This window comes from Symphodus melops (genome assembly GCF_947650265.1).
Source record: "Symphodus melops genome assembly, chromosome: 10".
NCBI lineage: Eukaryota > Metazoa > Chordata > Actinopteri > Labriformes > Labridae > Symphodus > Symphodus melops.
This window is the reverse complement of record NC_136700.1, coordinates 10,462,133-10,480,144: the sequence shown is the minus strand read 5'-3', so window position 1 is coordinate 10,480,144 and position 18,012 is coordinate 10,462,133. Positions and strand designations below refer to the sequence as shown.

Here is an 18,012-nt window from a genome sequence, read left to right as displayed (position 1 = left end):
TATTCTAAGCAACATCACATTGACTGTAGCTACCTACAACAATTAAAGCACATTTTAATATGTATAGACACGTATTTGTGTAGTTCCTCCTACTGACCACAGGATGTCGCCACTGATAAAGATGAAGCAACCTCCCATCACATAGAGAAGACATTAAGAAAGATGGAAACATGTTCTTTCTGATAAATCTGAAATAATGAGGCCATAATCGCATAAAAAACGACATAGACTAGGATGATTCAGATCGGGAAATCTTCAGCTGCAGTTGTATTTACAACGACCTGTAAGGTGGAGGGGCAATAACTGTGGAGGGCTCACGTTCAGGACGACAAATGGCAACCACTGTCTGCAAATACGCCTGGTTTTGTCTTCTAAACCAACTAAACTTCCCTGAACACACCATGCATGCACGGAGTGTAAGCGAATAAACTACATGTGCAGCCTTCAGGTAAAGATATTTTACTTTACTGCTTTTGAAAAGCCTTTACTACCCGATAAGAAAACAATCCGTTAGCATTTTAATGTTAGCTTGATGTTACTTTGCTAACGAGTAGCGCTAACTGGACAGTTTGCCTGAATGATCCTTTCATGCTAAGGAGGGATGAGCTGCTTTTTTTCATGAGCAGGGAAGTTTGAAGTTTCGCTCAGCACGGGAATAAGATAAACTACTTGCAATCTACTACACTGTGCGTGTAGTGCGCAGGTTGGGAACCTTAAAACTTCTCCTCCATCTCTCATTTAAAAGCCTTAAACTCAACTTAACTCTTCTTAACATACAGTGTTTGTTGGTAATGCCTGTTCTCATGTTACAGATTCAGATTTGTAAATGAAAACAAACTGAATTGTAGGCGACTTTAACTTTTATTTTTGTCACACATACCATTAGCATCATTTATTTGCTTTTAATTCTTTGTTTATTATGTGCATTTCTTGTCCTTGCAGATCCCTATGCCCATAAATAAAAGTTCTTTCTTTCTTTCTTTCTTAATCGTGGTGCCAAGTGTGTTTTAGTTGTTTCAGTCTGAATATCTTTAAACTGTTGGACTAAACAATCAATATGCAGCCTATTTTCACTACATAATGACAGCAAAGAATGGCCATTTCACAAACTATTGGGAAGTTGTCCAACATTTTTGTTTCTTACCACGTCAACAAAACATGTTTTGGCCATGCAACCTAATGAAGTGTTCTCACCACAAATGTAATCACAGCTTCAAGTCCGTCTGCCATCCTTACAGGATGCCCCTCGTATCGTTATAGTGGGATATAATAACTGTTTAATTAACCTTTCTCCCTCATGATGAACGTCTGACACCCAGCGCCCAGTAACCTCTCACCGAGTCCAGAAACTTGCTTGGAAGTCTCAGAGACATCTTGTTCCAGACCAGTGAGGGTGGGCCTTTTTCCATTTGCATGGTCTGACCTCCTAGCACGAATGTCACAGCAGAAGAAGAGACGTCCCCCTCACCCCACCAGACCCTCGGCCTGCCAACTGTAGTGCTATTATAGTTCAAGCAAAGGCTAATTGTTGTTCACTTACAAAGGATCGCACAGTCCATGTCTTTGGATGGTAATGCTGTGTCTTTCTCCTGTAAGCGATATTACAGCACAAGATGAGCCTCTATGGATTTTTCTCTAACTGCGTAATGTGATTCAAAGTTCACTTGAAGACAGGGAGATTGTAAGGATATTGGTTTTAGCCGTTTTCGTTTTTTTTTTTTTTTTTTTTTCCTGTAGAAAAGAAGATGGCACTCCTTGTGGTTTTTGCTCTGCTGTGCCTGTCCTGCTGGGTCTCTTTCTACTTTATCTTGTGTATTGTCAACGGGTCGAGAAGCTACGAGTGGAACTGTCGCCTCGTCACGCTGGTACATGGCATCCTGGCGGTCTGCATCACTACCTACATAGGCTATGTGGATGGACCCTGGCCTTTCACTCATCCAGGTAGGGGGCTTATTAAATCATTAGTGTTATTATTTTGCATAAAAAAAAAATAAAAAAAAATTAAAGTCATGTCTTAAAATAATTGCTGATTAATTCTACTAATTTCTACTTTCGTCTTGTAGTTTGAGCTCAAAATTGCTTAGCATGTTGTCAAAATGTTGATGGTTATTTAAAACAGACGTGCACTCTTTACAACAACTGGCAAAGTGTGAGTAAGCCCTTCAGCAGACAGCAAATCCTTTCACTGTAATACTCCTATCTTTGTTCTATATTGCTTGTGTTATTATTGTTACTTATGTTAACTACAAAATGCTGCATGTTTCTGTTCATGGTTGCCAGGTACTAAGAACACTCCCCTGCAGATGAGTGCTTTGTTGGTGAGCCTTGGCTACTTCATTTTCGATATGGCCTGGTGCGTGTACTTCCGCACAGAGGGACCCGTTATGCTGGCCCACCACACCATGAGCATCCTGGGAATCCTGTTGACCCTGTGGCTGGGGGAGTCTGGCGTCGAAGGATGTGCAGTTCTCTTTGGCAGTGAAATCACCAACCCTCTGCTGCAGGCACGCTGGTTCCTCAAAGAGACGGGACGTTACAGGACACGGCTGGGGAACGTTGTAGACGTCTCGTTCGTGCTGCTGTTCGTGGTGATGCGAATCTTTGTGGGAGGCACAATGCTGTACTGTGAGCTGATCTCCCCAAGACCAAGATTCTTTATCAAGTGTGGGGGAGTGGCTATGTACGCTCTGTCCTGGGTGTTCATGGTGGACATTGTCCGATTTGCAATTCGGAAGAGCAAGAGCTGGCACAAACAGCAAAGGAACCAACAAGAGACAGTGACAACGAATGGCTACGAGTTGAAGAACGACTAGTAGCTTTGTATTATCTTAAAGAAAACTGGTTCATATTTGGTCTGACTTTTTCTCTTTGGACTCTAAAGAGACAGTACAAAAATAGTTGTTTTGTATATTAAACTAAAATTAAAAAGGGATATTTCATACAGTAATCATGGATTTCTATGTTTAGGATTGTCCTGTGACACCTGTTTGTGCTTTTTTGAAAAACTAATTTGTATTGCCATAATGTCAGCTGAACACATGATGCGTAATGATTGATTGTACATAACATGCAGTTCACAAACAACACAGTTAGGTCGCGTATGTCCCTGAAAACCAAAGCACTTTTCTATCAACACATGAACAGATGTTACTTCCAGTGGCCTAATCAAGTGAAGTGTTAGAAAGGGAGACAGTTTACATGTAACACCTGTGGTGCTTGTGAAACATTTCGATTCATATCAGAAAGTTAGGGATTGAGCGGGTTCTGTTGGCTCGTGTGAAACTTGGAGCAGATCTGACGGATACACTCAGGGAGACAAAGTCGAAAGATGAGAAAGTCTTAGTGAGATGCAGAGAAATGTATTGAGATGATGACTTTGTAGACTATGATTTACAGAAAGAAGTCTTCTATGCTTTTAACCTCTGTAAAAAAGCTGACATACAAATGATTTCTCTTGTGTATAGAGGGCAGTTCTACACTGGAAGGGCTCTGATTTTGCAATCTGTTTGTTTATAATGTATGAAAAATATAATTCAAATGTTTACTGCAATATGTTCTAATTTAGTATTAAAAGTTTTTCATATAGTTTATTTCCACTATACAGGTGAGTATGGAACAAAATGAATTCATGAAGTTGTTAAGACAACAACAGATCTGTACTCTCTACAGGAAGCTCAGAATGATTTTATTTCGGAGTCATGTCAAAGTCTCATGGACACTTTGTCAGGTGAAACTAAATGAAATGAAATTCACTGTGAGCTATCACAGCTATACTTTCTTTAGCCTTTGCCTTATGTTTGATCCAACAAAAACAAGGACTTTACAGGTAGGTGTTCTGTGTTTGATGAAGTCCCATAAACATGTTGATGTCTAAAAAAAGCCTTAACACAAGGGAGTAATGCCCAATTATCTCGGGCTAGGAAATAAATAATTGTTATTGATAATAGATCTTCAATACAATGATAATGAAATAACACTGAGTTAATTGTGATTTTAATTGTTTTCCAGTTTAGTCATTTCTAACAGGAAAAAAGAAGTAATTACACTTTGTTTTATTGACACGTGTGAGGACTTTTGTCCTATTTGGTTGGATTTTGACAGTTTACCATTATATATAAATTGCTGAAAAACATTAATCGAAGTATTTAGATATTGATTTCAACTGGTATGGTCCAGTGCATCATGGGATTCAGGCGGCTTGGTATGCAGGTTATGAACATGATTTAGTCGACTTCATGACTGGATTTGTTCTATGAGGTCAATCGGCAAACTACTCGCTTTCCTCATTGTGCGCAGACATTATCTTGGTTTTTTTTTCACTGATTATTATGAAGTTGTGTTCTGTTGAACATGCAGTTTAAATGTCTGTCATCCCTTTGTTTTGTGACTCGCATGAAATTATTGAAATATGATGCGCTGCACACGCATAAGGTCTATTTTCCTCTTCACTATTTCATTGAAGACAGTCAAATCTCTAACTGGTGTGTGCCTTAGTTTTCTGAATGTACTTTCTTAATTTTTGTTTTTGTTTTTTTGTGTCTTGTATTGTATTGTAAACTCTCAGAATATACATGTACAAAATGTGAAGAGCCACTTTCAGTTTTTGGTGTCATGATTTGCCTTTGTAATGCCTGCGTGAAGTAAAATAAAGATGTGATTGATTGTTTTCATGCATTTAAGCTATTTAGAAAAAAAGAATCTAGGGGTGAGCAGCATCTGTGTCAATTAATTCAGCAGATTGTAGCATGTCTGTGTATTGTGTATGAGACTGAAGTTACCTAAGCTGTCCACATGATGGTGTCATATCAATTATAAATGAATGAGTAGTAGGCAACTTGAGTAGTAAAAATACTGATAAAACAGTAAAAGGAAGCAAGTGATACTTGATGTAGAAAACCCATAATGCATTTAAGTAGAGCATGTAAAGTCATTCTGTACAACATTGTAGGTAACAGTGAATAGCATGTTGTTGTAACATACAGTATTTCAAAGCTGCTACAAAAGTGCAGTTTTCACATATTCCATTATCTACACAACCACTGGCTATGTAAATACTAAATAAAATGAGTCAATTGTAAAGTTTGATATTGTTTCAACAGGCTCAATTAGGCTGTTTGAACACCCAACATTTACTATAGTTAGTTTGTAAGATTGATGATGTCGGAATCATGGGCATATTTTCTTCTCTCATGTTAGTTTAATTACACAAACACATGTACACTAATTAAAAAAAAACATGAACTCAAAGGGACTGTTAATGGAGTCAATGAATATACACTGCTCTGATACAGATTTTACAGAAACATGTTTTTTTTGTATACTATTGTCAAGGACAGTGATGAAACCACAGCTGGTCTTGAATATTGTGTTATTTGCCTTTCTGTTTTGAAAGAGACCAACCGTGCTCCAACACATACATGAACACACTGACACACACACGCACACACACCCACAGTCTGCCATTCAGGCTTCATCTGTTGATGGGTTGAGTAAGATTCATAGAAAAGGATCAAACTCTTGTGGGTGATGGACAAAGACTGAGCTTCAGGCCGTACATAATGAACATAATGACTACTCATGACAATCAGAGATACACAAGGCTACGAGTATCGTAAAATAATCATGAAATAGTGCCTCCTTACCACTTTAAGAAATGTCAAAGCAATGTTGTCTTATTGAATATTCAATACATCTATATCGACAATTTTACCAAAAGTCAAACATATAGCTATGTTCAATAGGGCTAAAACTAACAATTGTTGTTTATGTAAGGGATTAATGTGTTAAGTTCCCCAATTTGGTTCATAAAATATAATTAATAAGTGAAAAATTATTCATCAGAAGTCCAAGTTAGGCACTCTCCATCCTCTTATTTGCCATACTAAACTAACAAAACAATCAAGTATTCTTATTCCTATAAAGCAGATGATTTGACTGCCAATACAATCAATATTCTAAATAATCAACACATTCATGGACTAAAAGTGAAACACTGCATTCATAAACCTCTAGATTTCAATGATGAAAGATTAAATAGGCTACTTCAGAAATGAATAAGATACCATTATTAATTGTAGGTTTATCACCTGATTTAAAAAAAAATGTTTTGGTATTGTTGTTGTTGTACCAGTCATTTTTTCCAACAGTGTTCCCCAACATTATACTGAAACTAAATGAGTTTTCCTCATCTCTCCCGGCGGAAGTGGTTAGTGGAAGCGCTAGTGGACTCCAACAGCTAGCGAGCTAGGGCGTTGCTAGCGGCAGAAAGTGGGATTTTTGGTACCTTTCCGCGAGTCGTGTTCTCGTACAAATAACGTCTTGCGGATGGAAAAAACTACCGTGTGTGTTCTGCTATAAGTTTGTATGCGTCTCGGTTGTATTTGCAGCAGTTTACAAAGAACTAGTGTTACTTTATAGCCCCCGTTAGCTGACCACATAGCTAGCCTGCTTGCATCCACGGGAATTCTGCCGAGAAACGACTGAATCCTGGAAACATGGAGTCAAGGAGCGTCGCGCTGTGCTGACCCGACTTCACTGGATTTTCTTTCGTCAAGGAGACTTTTTTTTTTGTTTTGAAGGACATAACGTAAGCCAGACAACATTCATGCCCAGTTGTGTGTATGTTTTCGGTCGCAGGCCGGCTCATTGTTGTGAACGAGAGTTTGCTTAGTTTGCACTCGAAACAAGAAGCATACGAAGCAAAGTTTTTTTTTTTTTTTTTTTGCTGAAAGAGCTCATCTGTTTTGTTAGCTGTTAGCTAACGAGATCCAACAGTCAGCCTGCTTGTGAGAGGATTTTTAAGAAGAAATACGTTTTTGGTTTTATCCACCAGCTAATCATTTTTGGGTTTTCCCCCCCTATCTTACGTGGGTATAACACAAGCTGTAGTTTGTTTTGCTGGCTCATTTTTAAACTCGCTTTTCGAGCGACTCTCTCATGGTCACGGGAGAATCGTCCCCATATCCCCAGACAGGCATTTGTGGGAGCAAGGAATACCAAATGGGACTGGAGGAATTTCCAGCATCTTCAAATATCATTTAGGAACCGAGGCCAGGGGTGGTGGCAGACGGGACTACATCGCTGGGCCAAGGTGTCTGTTACATTGGGATACAAGGTTGTTTACACATTTTTTACATCGGCGGAAAACCGGGATGTGAATGCACAGGATTCATACAAGGAGTTCATACATGCACGAAAACTTGCGCCAGCTGGTGCAGTGTATTATTCTTGTTGCCAAAATATTGTTCATCGCCGGGGCAGGATATCATCTGACTGTGCAGCTAAATCGACAGAGGCCCCGATTAATGTTACGGTCTGCGCTGTGGACAGATTCCTTACTGCTGTCACCATCTGACAAGGGATATTGGGGAACAGACATTTAGGCAGTATTTTTTTTCTTCCCTCAAGTGTTTGGACGTGCCAGCTGTGTCTTACAAATAATTTATTCTCGACAACACCAGTCTCTAAATCCTTGCCTACTACAGACGAATGCCAGAGAAGGACGCGCCACTAAATCGCCTCATCACACACTGGAAAATGTTAATCGGATATAATTTGCTGCAAATCTAGATCCGGAAGCCCAATGAGTGACACACAGTCCAGCTTCACTGACAGGTACAGTATACATCAGCATTCATACTCTTTTAAAGCACTGTCTGTACTCCCATTACTTCAGGATCATTTTTTTTCCCTTTTAAATGTAGTTATGGCCATATGAATGTGATGATGAACCCGCTGTCTGATGAAAACATGTTTGACATGCTCTGAGCAAAGCACTTCTTTGTGGTGATGTGCTCCATAACAACTGGGTTACACAATCTAATTACTAAGAGAGGACATTAGATCTTCATGGAAACTCTGCTGATCTCAGCATGGGTAATGGAGTCCTCTGCAGACAGTAAAGTACTACTTGTCAATAAAGTAAGAAGGCCACTGCCGCCTCTGTGTGCCAAGGGACAGCAGCCCCCATGATCCCTGCACACCTTTCAGTGTCACTATTACCTCTAAGCCTTTAAAACTTACCTTCTCCAGCACCTATTAAAACAATCTCTGGGCTTAGACAAAAGCTCGGCTTCATGGAGTAATCACCTTATCGCAGGCTTCTGTTAACTCATACTCAGTGGTTGGACACTGTTGCTGAGATCAGCTGGCTAAATAGTGTGTCACGGCCTGAAGATCAACAAATAGTGTGGAGGAATCAGTCTGTCCCATCCTAATCCGCTCTTTCTGTTATTGCATCATTTATAAGCATGAATTCATCTTTTGTTTTTTGCTCCTTGGATAATAAGGAGGTCTCTACTCTCCGTCTGATGCACTCTGGCATCGAAACAGAGAAGTGAAGCTGTTGCGTTATCGTCATGTCCCGTCCCACCTGAATCCCACATACCTGCGAGGAGAGCAGGCCAATAACGTGGAATGTGATCGCTGGATTTTCAGGGCAGAAGGAAGCTATTGTGCACAGGTCGGCATCTGAAATATCCTCATGGGCTACGAGGCTAGGGCATAAGCTAGAGGCTAAAACACAACCTCATTTTACATGACCCCCCTCCCCCATTGCTGGCATCAATTTCCATTGTTGAGCTCTTTATTATGTGCCATTTGAGACAGCATTGCCACAATAAGTCATCAATGTAATCATCACATCTCTCCTTGTTGATATTTACAAATCAAGGCATCAAAACTGAGGCCATGAAGAACCGCTTTTGATGTTTGCAGGTGTAGTCTGTCTCGGTCAGATGTTTTTTCTTGATGTAAAGGCTTGACTTTATATTTTTGTTGGTTTGATATCTTTAAGGGATGTGGATTTCAAACAAAGAAACTATGTGGAAGTCACTGACAGTTCATTGAACACATTTTGATTGCCTTCCACCCACGCACGTACACCCACACTGACCGCGATCACATGCGTCTCCGAATGAAGACCCATGTGATCCCATGCGTCTCCCCTTCATTATGCAGACACACACTTAAGTGATGAGTAAATGACCCACAGTACGTGATTGTGTGACAAAACACACCTCCACATTATGAAACATCGGTGTCCTAACTCTGCTGCATTAATGGATCAACAGCTCGCTCGCCACACCTCGCTTGAATCACAGCATGGGTAGACTTTGATCATGTATTGCTTCGGGAAATAAGTTCTTATCGAGTCGAGGGGGGGGGGGGCAGATCTACATTATATCTCTGTGGATCATGTCTACATTATATCTCTGTGGATCATGTGTATTTTCATTGCTCTGACTGTTTGTCACAGTATGCCGCACACTGACTGATCCTCATCCTTCATCAGTATTGAGAGGATTAGACTAATTTACTCTCTACAACTCTGTTGATTTTAGTTTCAAGACTGGCGACAGGCTAGTTTTCCAAAGTTTGCGCTTGTCCTCATTTGTTGTTTATGTAGCCAAAGTGATCCACACAGAATTTAAAGGTTCTCTGAAGGTATCTTTATCGGGTTCAGAATCTCACCGCTGCTACAGCAACTTTACCAGCCCCCTGGCTCTTGTGCTTTTTCTGCTCCTTTGGTTATTTAATGGTGGTTAGCAAATCGTTTTCACGCGCACCACAGTGACTGTCTGGTCATAGTGCCGCATTTCAACCAGGCGCTGGTAAAACTATAGAAAGCTATGCTTTCACAGTAGGATTTAAGTTGCATTCACACTTGGTTTTGTTTGACTATTAGATTAGAATATTCCAAAATCATGATCCATAGTCCACCCTCTCTACCTCCTACACTCAATATCCCTGTCCCTTGCTTTCTGTCCCTCCAGCCTGTTTTGTGCATTTTGTTTTTGTTCTGTTGGCTTGGGTGGAAAGCATGCATCCAACTTCTATTGGGGCTCTGCCGCCAGCAGATGGGTCAGTTTAGTGTGCTGTTAGCTCTTTGTCATAGAGTTCTGCTGATCTCCACGTTTTTTTTTCCCACCCCCCTCCCTGAGGCCCTCCCGGGAAGTGGTGCTGGTGACATCACTAATAGTACACAATAGCTTTCAGTGGGAGCAAGCTGGCTGTGCACAGTATGGTCCTCTCCAGGTCTATCAGTGTAGGGCAGGTGTATGGTTAGAGACTATCTCCAATGTTTCCTTAGTGGAGGAATCATTTGGTATCATCATTTCTCTCTCAGTAGGTGCACATTTGACCTGTGTGATGGAGGCCCAGGTATAGGTTGTTTTTTTTTTAAGACTTTTTTTGCTATTGACACTGATTATATTTCCTGTTCCCTGTTTTTGAGCTGCTGTAACACCCAGATGTCCCCCATTGGAAAAGTTTATCCTTATAACGACCATGCTCCAACAACATGTTGATGCAGACTGATAAAACCCCTAACTATCAGATACCCTCCGATTGATTGCCCCCAATTCAGTGTTTGAAAAAACAGGTTTTTTTGTTTCGAAAGGGACATGTTGCACACACAAGTATTGTGTAAAACACCAACAACAGCAGATACACATAGTCACAGATAACATATACTCTTTAATGTTTGTTTCTTTTCCACAGTACGCTTCATTGTAGAAATGCGGAATAAAGTAATCACACATTGTAACATGTTCTAATTTTATACATGTCTATAATTTGTACAGAGAAGCAGACTGCCTTAATCTGGATTGATTGATCATTTCAAATCACAGTTTATACTGCTGATAGAAAAGATATCCCAATGTCAGTTTTTCCCATATCATGCTGCTTTAATAATCAAAATATGACTTGAACATTAGGGTTTATTATTAAATTGAATGGGTGATTTTAAAGACAATTATACATCTAAAATAAGTTCACAATTTAAAGCCCAACAACATAAAAGCATTCAATTTACAACAATGTGGCACAGAGAAAAGCAACCCAAATGCTGATTGAATGATAAATACAACTGAACCATAACGCAAAAAGGGGAGTCAATAATAACATTGTTGTCTCTTAGTTTTGTCAGTGGACATCTAAAGTAATGATGTCAACACAAAGTGATTATAACAGCACCGTTTATATTTGCTTTGCCGCTGTGAAAAGAGTCTCCTCCTGATAGATGTTTTCACCAGTACTTCTGTCAGCTGGGTCTGTTTGGATGCGTCTCCTGCATTTGGCATCCCTCCCTGATAATGCAGCAGCTCCATCCAGTCAGCAGCACCGGCGCTCGTGGAGCTGTGTCAGCTGCTCTCAACTGTGTTATGAGTATCCAGATGTCGATATGCCTTCAGCTCAGCATGCAGCAGAGAACAGCACTTTCTATCTTTACAGCTTACAACCGGAGATAAGGTGGGAAGCACAGGGTTTTCTCACAGGATGATTCACGATGCATGCCCCAAGATAACATGAATATCCTGATACAGCAATTCTGCTATATTTGATGTATTGCTTGTAGGGCTGCAATAACTGGTTATTCCAGTAATCTATCGATTATTGTGACGATTAATGGAGTCACCCCCCCCCATCAAATCCCTTTTGTTTATTCTGCTTTATTGTGTATAAACACAAACTTCATGCTGCCTCTGCATAAGTCAGGGCTCGGTCAAGTAAGTCTGGATTCGGCCCTGCTTGTTGAAATTAATGTTCACTGATCTCATCAACAGTGACCGTCGCTTCTGCTGAGAGAGTCACGTGTGATTCCATAACTGTACAAACGCTGACCAATCATAACGAACACAGAAAAAAAAAAAAACACGGATAGTGCTGCTGAAAGTACCAGCATATCCGATGGAGTCGTTCGAGGAATCGTTCCAGTCCTAATTGCAAGACATTCATCGAATGATGCGTTACGATATCTGACTAACTGAAGATTGTATAATGCCTCTGAGGAGGGAAATACAGGATAAATCAATGTACTGCCAGTTTGACCTCTTACCAAGCTGTACAGTATCCTGCTTTTGTTTTTTTGTTTCTTCATATCCCACTGGCAACTTCTTCTTTGGCCATTCCGCTCAGTTAATTTTCATTAGCCGAATGAGCAAATAGGATCAATATTGGCACCAGTGGTTTGGTAATTGTAGCACACTAGTCAGGGTGGGTATATATCGCTGTATTGATATTATATCCCACCCCTAAGGGGGAGCGTTTGCAGGTTGGGCAACACTTGCGTTCAAGTCAAAAAAAATCCTTGGAACGAATTCACCAACATACCCATAAAGTAATATTAAACTGAGTATCTTATGTTCAGGCAAATAATCATGTTAATGCTGTACAAAAAGCAACTGGCAGGCTATTCAATAATAAAAAACAACAATGAATAGTTGCATCCCTCCCTACTAGTTCTTTAGAGTGTCTTAATACATCTGTGGAAGCAGCGTCATTGTTCTTAAAGCAGTGATGTTTCCAGAGGACGGAGGAGTCACACATTCCCTCGTACAATTTAAGTCGAGAGCGCAGAGACAAAACCCTCTCAATAATTTACCACCGTACCTTATCCCTGGTTGGGATGGCTGTAGGCCTTTTCGTTTCCATTCAGTTCTTTGTCACAGCGGTTTTTTTTGTTTGTTTTTTTTTTAGGTCGAAGGAAGCTCCTGTCAGCCTTTATATCAGCAGGTTTTAGCCAGCAGTTTACTGTTGATTATTTTCAGGGTTATTCTTGACTCAGAACGTTTCAAAGGTGGACTCTCGGCTATATAACCTGCTTTATTTTAAAACAGTGCAAAAAAAACCAAACAAAAAACATTTGAACCAGAAGAACATTTACAAAAGGTCTTACCTGTAAAATAAATGCCACCCATGGCAGATCTCTTTATCGCTGATACAGAAACGTGTGTGTGTGTAGTCTTCTTGTGCGATCAAACCCAACAGCTGTGTAGTAAATCCCCCGTTGTTTAAAGAGTAACACAGTAAGATTTGGGTTGGATTGTGTTTTTGTTGTTTGTGTCTTACCCCGGGTAAGATCTAAGAAGTCCAGATTGATGTATTTCTCTCTTTGTTTTTTTCGAATGACTCTGTGTCACGGCCCGGTGTCAAGTCTTATCAGGGGTTTTGTCATCGTGGGAATAAATGTGCATAGTTGCCGTTGGTTACGTTGTGTGTTTACGACTTTTACTAGTTTTTTTTTTTTACTTTTAAAGAGAGAGGACAGTAATAAATCTTCAAGCAGTTAATGTCAAAATGCCAAATGTCATCTTCATGCCTTGAACCGTCACAGATACATTGGCGCCGACGTCACCAGTTAGCAGACAGACACAAAGTCCTGTCGAGTCAGTTCTTTCCTGCAGTGGTTGTATCAGATTCTTTATGTCTGACCATAAGCATTTCCCCCCTCCCGTCTTCTCAATAACATAAATGATGGTATTAGAGGCCAGCACTAATTAAACTGCATATCATCATCATCCATCAACCTAATCCTTCCACCACGCCACCCTGGAATTATTCAGCTGACAGTGATCGATTCACAAAGTGCTTTGGTAAAAGGTTTGGTTATGATGACATGGTCACTTTTGAATTTGTTAGGGCAGTTTAATATTCTCCAAACAGAAAAATGAATCTCATGGTGGTCTGAAAAGCTGACTTCAGTGACTCTGCATTTTCAACGATTGGTTGAAAGTCAGTCTGGAAGTCCAGATAACTTCGTCCTGCTTATTTCTAGAATGTAAATGAGGACTTAAGGAAGACTCTTCTCACACCTGCATGTAACTTTGGCACGCACACACCAACTCTCACCTCTCAGTTCATGCTTGTCAGCTCCCATTTCACTCTTTTCACACACACTCCCTTCGTCACATCCATCTTTTATTTCCCTCTCTGTTCTCCCCTCTTAACCACAAGAGAGGTTCAAATACTGCTTCCAAATCTACCACCAAAGCACTAGAAAGGGAAAAGGGGATTGATGGGTTAAGGGAGATAAAGGTTTTTACTGTCTGCTACATATTGTTGTTTGTTATTGTCACACACTGATATTCCTCAGTGATCTTTGTATGTTGTTCATTTGTTATGCTACGGGTTAGGCGCATTAACTGGTGTGTTCCAATACTTGAACTGATATTGTTCTTCGATTAAAGAAAGGATGTATACCAGTTTAGTGACGTTTGCCTAGACAAAATAGCCAAGTAAACGCACACAATGGTTCTTTCTTTTTTTTTTTTGATACGTTTGGTCTTTTTGTGTTTTTTTTACAGTTGATAATAGAGGAATAGCAGTCGTTCTTTAGCTGAATCAATTCAACATGGAATACATGTACACAATGATAGGGAAGGCTGGGAGATGTAAGGGAGGGAAAGAAACAGGCTACGCCCCAGGGGTAGGGACTTTGTAGAACTGTAGGAAGTCTGGGCTGTGGCAGGGGCTCTGGCTAAGTGCTGGGGGAGTTGTGGGGGTCTCTCACCCAGCAGTGTGACGCTGATGCTTGTGGACACCGTCTACAATCCTGCCCTGTTACCCAAGAGAGCTCCAGGGCCCAAACATTACTTTAACTCTACAAAGACAGGATCACTACAATGGAGGAAAAAGGGGACACGGCTGAGAGAGAGAGAGAGAGAGAGAGAGAGAGAGAGAGAGAGCGAGCTGTCTTGCCCGAGTGTCATGTCCTCACATGTCCATGTAAGGGGGTTTTGTTGCAATGAACAAGGCTAGTGGCTCTAAGCTAAGTGTGGCACTTGTGAAGTGATGATATTCTGCACTCTGCACACTGGACAATGATCTGATGCCGGCAATTTTTTCAATTCTAAGTGCACACGATATGTCTGCCTAGTCTTTGTCCGATCTGTTAGGAAATCAATGCTTGATGTTTACAAAGCAGCATCTCTGCTCTAGCTCCCCTCTCTCTCTGGGGTCCCAAGGGCGGGGATGCCCCAAATGAATGCGGCTGAGACCAGCGACCTGCTTCTACATAGCAATTTAAACCATCTCTTCCTGCTGAGTGTGTTCCTGTTTTCTGTGTTAAACGTGTATGGTGGAGGATGTAATGTATGTCTTTGTGTATCTTGAGGTCTGTCTGTTTATGTGTCTCTCGTACGAGGGTGAAAGCAAATTTCCTGCAAAGGATAAATAAATCTGACTCTGAATCTTCAGGGGCAACGAGACACATTAAACACCTTACTCTCACCCTGCAAAAATACAGGCTCAAATTCGCCTTCAAATTGCTCTGATAGCAGAAAGCAAGAAGTGGAAGGAAAAAAACAACAAAAGAAAAATGAGAAAGAGAGAGTGCAGGCAAGGGTAAATGTCCTCATGGTTTCCCTTAGTGATGAATCACTCAGTCGTATTTTAAGTGTCATCCTGCATTCAACAAGCTAGATTTATTTTAAGAGGGGTTAGCAGAACAGATGGAACATTTTTATAGCATTGGAGAGTATGAGGTGGCATGTGTTTTTGCTACAAGTTGCATCAGCTTTTTTTTTTTTTCACATTTTAAGCCTGCTGCTTCTCAAACCATCTTTGACATTTTTGCTAGATTTTAAAAAATAGTTTTTGCACGTGTCCCCAGCAGCATAAGTCTATATTCAGAAGTCAACAGCTAAATGGGACCATTAATAAGAGCACAATGTCGTATAAAGATATATGTCCTCTACCTCTGTCCTGTCTGTTCTGAGATTGTGTTTAAGGGCTCTTTGCCACCAGCTGTATGGACAGTGCAGCACGTGCAACTACCTCCTTTTCCTCTCCCATTGCTGGAGGACAGCAGACAGCATAGCGTGAAGAAATGTCTATCCCCTGGCCCTCATGTCAGGAATCCTGATGAGGTTTATTGGGGCAGAAAGGGCACAGTTTTCCCCCTGAGGCTGTAGCTTGAGCTCCACAGCTATTGCTCTTGTCTCTCTTAACACACCACACCTCTCCCTCTCTCTGTCTCTCTGTCTGCGTCTCACACACTCAACATAATGTTCTCCTTCTTAAAATCTGTACCTCACTTAACACAACAGAACGTGGCTACGCTGCTGAGGTCACAAGGAGAAACATCTGACATCAGGGGGTTGGATAGACTGGAAACAGTAGGTCGTTTATAGAAGGAGTATCCATTCGTCGGTGTCGACTACTTCTTTTTTCAGTGGGAAGGGAGTGGAAAGCGGTGACGTCATGCTGGCACCCACAATGTGTGACTCAGGTATATAGATTAGATAAGCAGTGTGTCTGTGTCTGTGTGGGTTCTCTGCAATTGGCAGGCTGCAGGCATGAATCAGGCTTTTCAAGAGTCTCCTATCATGACACTGTTGAGATGGAATCATACAGCAGTTTGTAAATAGGGGAATGAATGGCCGGCCATGCAGAGAAGCTTCAGATATTGCACAGTTCCATAGGGTGCTTAGCAGGCCGGTGCCATGACTCGGCACAAAACCGAGCCGAGGGCAGTGTCCCTTCGCCGCCGCCGCCACCACCACCACAAGAGTTCTGCCACGTCTTTCAGGCAAACCTGACTTTAAAGGATGTTTTTGCAGCGTGCTAGTTTTTACCTTCTGGAATGAAACACACCTCTGTCAGATCTGTGCACCCTGAGGGCACCTCTCAAAACTCTCCAATCCTGTCCTAGTTTCTGACAAACCCCACCTCTCCCAGTCCCAACAGCAACTGTGTTGCTTTGCTTCCAGGAAAAGGATAGCTTGAAGACAGCTTATTTAACACGCATCTCCGCACTGTGATAGGTGCAACTCTTTTCTTTGCTCAGGCTGAATGATTCTCGTCGCCTATTTTTAAAACGCCACATTACTGTATCTGCTTTTTCGCTGGTTCAAAGAGGAACCAAGAATAAGTTGAAGTGCTTCCTGTGAGTCTTGCACGAGTTCCTTGTTGTTCACTGTTTTTCCTTCCTCTTCAGTTTGGGATATCCTTTCAAAGAAATGGCTGTGTTTCAGAATCCTGCTCCCTCAGGGCTGTTCGTTCGTCCCTCCCTCCTCCACCGCTTTTCTCTCTCTCTCTCTCCCTCTCTCTCTCTGTGCACTGGTCTGCTCTGATCCCGGCCTCTCTCCCTCCTTTCTGCCACTGTTGCTGCAGTTGGCTCGGCTCTGCCACAGTTTTCCATCAAAACACCAAACCTCAATGGAGCATTCAAGCCCAGGCCCGCTCCAGTGCTGCCCCTCCCCTCCCCTCCCATCCCACCCTGTTCTGACTCTGCCTTTTTCTCCCTTTCTTGCTGCCTGCGAATCAAATGGCCTCATCCAGGAAGGACTTCAACACTGTTCTAGCTGGATCGGGAGAACTGAATGGGCCGAGTAAAATACATTTTGAGGAGGGGAGGGCTATGATTTCAGAAGCTAGCTGTTAGTTCCTTCTGTCCATTTTATAGAGTGATAATAATGATGTGCTTGCAGATGTGAGCTAAAGCTGAGTTTGACACGAAGGGTTTGTCAATAACACTGTTGTCAAGTGACAACTGTCCCGCCATTAAAGTGCACAGACCCGTCCCGGAGTCATCGTCTTAAGATGCTCCAGCCACTTTTGAAAGAGTTTGCGTGGCAGCTAGTGGTTGATCCACGACTCGTTTGAAACGATCAGTGTTCCCTGGTGCGTGTTCGACGACCAAACGTGTGTTCAAACCGGTGATGAGTGTGTGGCAAAAAAAAAAAAAAAAAAAAAACTGGCGCTGTAGCAAAACGTAACACCAGTGAGCGTTTCATTCCACCGTGTCTGTGTTTATCATGCATGTGTCAGCGAGTGGCTGCGTACAAGTCAAGTCAAGCTCGCAGCTTTAAACGTAGACAAACAAAATCCGCTACAGAGCCCTGTGATTGCTCCGAACACTGAAGATATAGTTCCAAACTAACCCTCCCTGCGTGTTTTGTCTGACTCACAAGCGCTGTCTGCAGCCATTGCAGACACACACACACATCAATTATGTACATTTCTGTCCCTGATGGGGAGATAATAAACACTATTATTTTTAAATAATGCTTTTTATACTGCAGTCTGTTCTCTGATTATTATTTTTTTTCATTTTTTTTTTTGTCTTTCAAAATAAGAGCAAAGTTCAGGCTTAGTTAACTGCTTGTAGGGATGTAAAGATAAAACATCCATTCAAAGATGTGACGGGTCAAATCGGTACTCTAAGAAATGAGTCATATCGTGAGCATCAGCAGGCTTTACCACGGCAGTCGAAGCATTTTCGCTTTC

The 18,012-nt window shown here is 41.4% G+C and overlaps 2 protein-coding genes across 4 annotated transcripts in view; both read left to right on the top strand.

The window, feature by feature from the left end:
- Positions 1-85: 85 nt before the first annotated feature.
- tlcd5a (TLC domain containing 5a) lies at positions 86-4,666 on the top strand. Its single transcript, XM_079354338.1, has 3 exons — positions 86-448; positions 1,738-1,941; positions 2,281-4,666. The coding sequence occupies exons 2-3, from the start codon at positions 1,746-1,748 to the stop codon at positions 2,811-2,813; spliced, it is 729 nt and encodes a 242-aa protein (XP_079210464.1). The 5' UTR covers positions 86-448; positions 1,738-1,745; the 3' UTR covers positions 2,814-4,666.
- Positions 4,667-6,182: 1,516 nt separating this feature from the next.
- Positions 6,183-18,012, top strand: part of arhgef12a (Rho guanine nucleotide exchange factor (GEF) 12a) — a 38,343-nt gene continuing 26,513 nt past the window's right edge. For 2 of the 3 annotated variants that reach the window (XM_079353896.1, XM_079353894.1), the window contains exon 1: positions 6,184-7,614. In XM_079353896.1, coding sequence (XP_079210022.1) covers positions 7,583-7,614 — 32 coding nt within the window. In that variant the 5' untranslated portion in view covers positions 6,184-7,582. Of the gene's footprint in view, positions 7,615-18,012 lie in introns of all 3 variants that reach the window. The other variant, XM_079353895.1, reaches the window with a different exon arrangement.